Raw genomic sequence first — 4,539 nt, 5'->3', positions numbered from 1 at the left:
CCTGTCCCCCTACAGACTGACCTGTCCCCCTACAGACCAACCTGTCCCCCTACAGACTGACCTGTCCCCCTACAGTCCCCATACTAACGGATTTATTGTCTAAATGTCAACAGAGACACATTCTAAGGACAGAAATGAACACAAAGCATCTGATGTAAAGAATGAAGGCAACTTAAAGTTTAAAATTATTGGTTTATTTGTTGAAAGTGCAGAAAAGTTAAGTTGTTATAAAAAGTAAATAAAACAATAAATACATAAAGTAAAAATTAATTATAGTAGAATTAAGAAAAGCACCAAATCATCAATTCTGAGTTCAGCGTCTCTGCAGAAATAAAACCTGATCTGATCATCATCATCATCATCATCATCATCATCATCATCATCATCATCATCATCATCATCATCATCATCGTCATCATCGTCATCGCTGTCCTCAGCAGACAGCCGTTCTGTCCTCAGCAGCTTCTCCTCCCAGCCAGTCCTCGTCCAGCTCCCCCAGGATCTCCTGCAGGGACAGCACAGGCAGGGGGGCGAGCTGGACCAAGTCTCTGCAGTCCTCAGGAGCCCCCCTGCTCCATGAGTCCTCCAGCTGGGGGTACGGACCCTCTGCCAGGGGGCTGATCTCTCTGCTGACCTCCCAGTACCCAGAGTCCGGCGTGTCAGGGGTGGAGGACTGGGAGGTGGAGGAGTTCATGTAGATCTGCTGCTCCGCTGGTCCTGGGTACATGTAGACCTGGTCAGAGCCTGAGTTCATCTCCAAGGGGGGCCTGACCCACAGAGGGGAGTTCTGGCTGCTCTGCTGGGTCCAGAAGCTCCTCAGGGGGGTGCTGGACGAGCCACCCACCTGCTGGAGCTCGTAGATGGAGCCGTACTGTCCACAGTCCTCAGAGTGGGGGTAAGCAGGAGGACACGGTCCATGATCCTCAGAGGGGGTGTAAGCAGGAGGACATGGTCCACGGTAGCTGCTGTCCTCCATCTCCTGCTTCACCTCAGCTGGGTAGGCTGGTGGGGGCCCGTGGGGCCGCAGAGGGACGGTCAGGGGCCCCCTGTTGGGTACAGCATGATGGGGAGGGCAAGCTTCATGGTCTGGGCTGTCAGACTGCCACAGAACCTTTTTAGCTCCTTTACACTTCAGGGTCCGAGCTCTTCGGTTCTGGAACCAGACCTGAACCAGGAACAGAAGAGAACAAGTTGAGTTTTTATTCCAAAGGTTTTGGTTGATTATTTACAGACCAATCAGGCGTCAGAGTTTGGTTTACTGCATCCAATCAGTCAGAGATAAGAACAGATAGGGTTGTTTTTACAGATAAATAAAGAGATAAAGAGATAATCTACATCTGAATACATTTAAAAACAGAGACTCTTTTTATGAAAACATTAAAAAACATCTTGAAGGACAAACAGCAGCAACATGATGACTTTCTGCTTCTCTTCTTTCTAAATACACCTTTGATTAAAGTAAACTTTTGGTTTTATTCTATAACCTGCTGACCACATTTCTTCCAAATTTCCTATAAATTCTTTCATTGTCAGAACAGGACAGATGTTCCAACTTCAAATGAAGCAAAGAAAAGAATAAATTTTAATGTTTGAACTCAGGAGAGCTCAGAAGTCAGGATTTAATCACGTTGCTGTTTGGGGACGTTTTGTCTCAGCTGTCCATCCTCCTCTTCATCACATTCCAGAGGGTTCAGGTCTGGAGACGGTCTGGATCTGATGAAGCTGCTCCTCCTCCTAAGCTCTTCAGGTAGTTAGTGTTTGGGACCGTTTCTCCCATCCAGCTCCTGTTGCAGGAGGTTAACGATGGGTTCAGGTGATCACCTGGTCAGCACCTCGTTAAGCAGAATCAGGTGTGTTTGTGTTGGACTGACCGGCTGGCACATATGTCCTTCACAGCTGTTCTCTCAGCTCAGACAGAAACCTTCACAGACATGACTCGGACAGAAAACAGTACCTGGATGCGGGACTCTGGCAGGCCGGTGCTTTGGGACAGGCTCTCTCTCAGGCTGATACCCGGGTACGGGTCGGTCTCGAAGGTGGCGCGCAGAAGCTCCACGTGCTCTTTGGAGAAGCTGGTCCTCTTCCTGCGGCTGGCGCTGCGGGCCGAGCCGGCCCCGGCGCCGGCGCTGGGGGCCACGGGCCTGGAGCCTTCTGTCAGGAGAGGAGGAGCAGAGAAAGTTTGACCCGATTTCTTTATCATTTGGGCCTAAAAGTCTGCAGCTTTTCCTTCTTTAGAATCATTCAGACACTTTTCAATCAAAACAAAGAAATCTGACAAAATAAAGTTATTATTCAGCTACTTGTGTGTAAAAATAAAGAGCCTATTACTCAGGAAGTGTAATAAATTATAAGGAGCAGCTTTTTAATCTGTCAGATCTGCTTTTCCAGGTCAGAACCAGATTTTATTTTAAACAAGGACTGATCCTAATTCAACACAACAGACTGGACAGATTTTTAAACAGCAGAACCAGTAAAATGACTTGTTTGTTCTGAAAGAAGTGAAGAATTCAAAGCTCACCTTTAGCAGAGTCCTTCCACATGGCAGCAGCTGGAGTCAAGGCGGTTCTGGGTTTGGGGGCCCGGTTCTGAGCTCAGAGTGGCAGCAGCTGGAGTCAAGGCGGTTCTGGGTTTGGGGGCCCGGTTCGGAGCTCAGAGCTTGTGTCCAGTCTCTGAGCGTCTGAGCCTCTGTGGGATCGGAGCCTGTTTTATATTGATCACCTGAAGGCCGGGCTGGGGGGCTGGGGGAGCTGGGGGTGGAGGTGGGGGGACATTATCACCCACTTCATTTGGGAGCAGAAACAAGGTCAAAGACGGACCTGAAGGCAGGTTGATGGCGAGCAGAGGCAGCAGGAGACTCGTTGATACTGAGTAACATGTGACTCCTCAGGTGATAAACGCTCGGCACTTTGATTCATCATTTTCCTGCTTTTATTTCCTCTTCTGTTCATTAAATGGATGCTTTTCTTCAGATAAGGATTATTTGCTGCACAGATTTATTGATAATATTTTGTCAGATTAAATTTAACCTCATCTGATTAATATTATTAAGGCTTTATTAGAGGAAATAATTATTTTCATGCTGAAATAATATATATATAAATGGAACAAACTTATGTATGTCCTGTTAAATCAATGTTATTGTTTATATTAGATGCTTATCCTTAATTTATAACTGTTTTTTCTGTGTGTTTATGTTTGTTTTGACAGCTAATATGGATCTAAAAAACAATGAAACAAAATAAAGATGAAAACTGTGGAAAGTAAAAACTGAACATTTTTATTTTTTATCTGTAAACGATTTGGAGGTGAAATAAATGAATCCTTCGACCTACAGCTGAAGTTTGTCTGATAATTAGTTTAATATTAATTCAGTTTGTTCTGTTTTCTGCCTGTGGCTTCTTTCTGTGCATGTATGAATCACATTTTTATTCCAAGAAAGGTTTTGTTAGATTTTGTTTTATGTTTTATATTCTGTGTTGATCTGTCTGTGAAGCACTTTTTTCTGTTTAAATAATTATTTACCTAATTATTGTTCCTCTTAGTTAAGATGGTCAGACTCCTGCAGGCAGAAGCCAATCAGAGTGTTTGTTATGCAGAGCGGCTCACTGTGATCAGACAAAGGTGAGTCGAGCTGATTAATGAGCCGTTTACCTGCTGACTTACAGAACCTTTAACATCTTACTGTTTCACATGTCCGGGCTTAAACCGGGCTTTAACCGGGCTTCTGCTGGGCTTAATCCAGCACAGTGGTAGGGCAGAAAGTTGCAGGTTTGATTCCTTGAGAAAGACACCTGACCCCTAACTGCTCACCTGTGTGACGGGTCAAAGTTCGTCATTATTTTGGTGCATGAAATGATGACCACATACAGAACTCTCCTCTTCTGTTTTAAATGATGTTTAATCCTATAAAGACTCTGCTGTGCACGCCCCCTCCTGACCTTTGACCCCTGGTCCTTTGTTAGGATGGAGGATTTCTGAGCATCAGCGGGATGTGAAACCCTCTGATAATAGAAACACTGACACTCAATGGGGAGCAAAGTGCAGCAGCAGATTTGGCGGTTTTGTAAGTTTGTATGTTTGAAGACAGTGCAGCTCAGAGTTATCTGATGGAAGACAACACGCTGCTTATCTTTTATCAGGACAAAAAACAATAAAAAAATCAATGTCTTGGTGTGTGGACACAAAAAGTTCCATCAGCTTTCTCTGTTTGTTATCCAAATCCTGTCAGAAACAGAGTTTTATTTCTCACAAACCAAAGCCCAGTTTTCACCCCCACACAAAACTCAGACACATAACTCTAACTCACTTTAAAACATGAAATATTTCAGATCAAATCTAAAAAGGGAAAAGGTTGTCATCACATCAGGTTTCCATACAATGATTCAGTGATTAAAGATAACTGCGATCGGTTGGAGCCAATAAAGCTGACGAGTTAATGTAAAATCACTGGAAGGAGCTTCGCTTCAGTCCTGCTGCTGCAGACAGTTTCTAATCAGCTTATCGCCGCAAATTAAACCATAATCCTCAGGGAGAGGGACA

At 44.6% G+C, this 4,539-nt stretch overlaps 1 protein-coding gene across 1 annotated transcript; it reads right to left on the bottom strand.

Moving 5' to 3' along the window:
• Window positions 1-433: 433 nt before the first annotated feature.
• Window positions 434-2,200, bottom strand: mxtx1 (mix-type homeobox gene 1). Its single transcript, XM_017404856.3, has 2 exons — window positions 1,955-2,200; window positions 434-1,165 (listed from the first exon to the last, which is right to left on the bottom strand). The coding sequence occupies exons 1-2, from the start codon at window positions 2,198-2,200 to the stop codon at window positions 434-436; spliced, it is 978 nt and encodes a 325-aa protein (XP_017260345.1).
• Window positions 2,201-4,539: the final 2,339 nt, after the last annotated feature.

This window comes from Kryptolebias marmoratus, linkage group LG22, assembly GCF_001649575.2.
Source record: "Kryptolebias marmoratus isolate JLee-2015 linkage group LG22, ASM164957v2, whole genome shotgun sequence".
Classification (NCBI taxonomy): Eukaryota; Metazoa; Chordata; class Actinopteri; order Cyprinodontiformes; family Rivulidae; genus Kryptolebias; species Kryptolebias marmoratus.
This window is presented reverse-complemented; position numbering and strand designations above follow the sequence as displayed.

What these genes read in the sequence shown, in the direction of transcription:
- mxtx1 (XM_017404856.3), bottom strand. Translation starts at nt 2,200, where the DNA reads ATGATAAAGAAATCGGGTCAAACTTTCTCTGCTCCTCCTCTCCTGACA. An exon ending in TGCCAGAGTCCCGCATCCAG is followed by an intron (nt 1,166 to 1,954) that starts GTACTGTTTTCT and finishes TTCCTGGTTCAG; the next exon opens with GTCTGGTTCCAGAACCGAAG.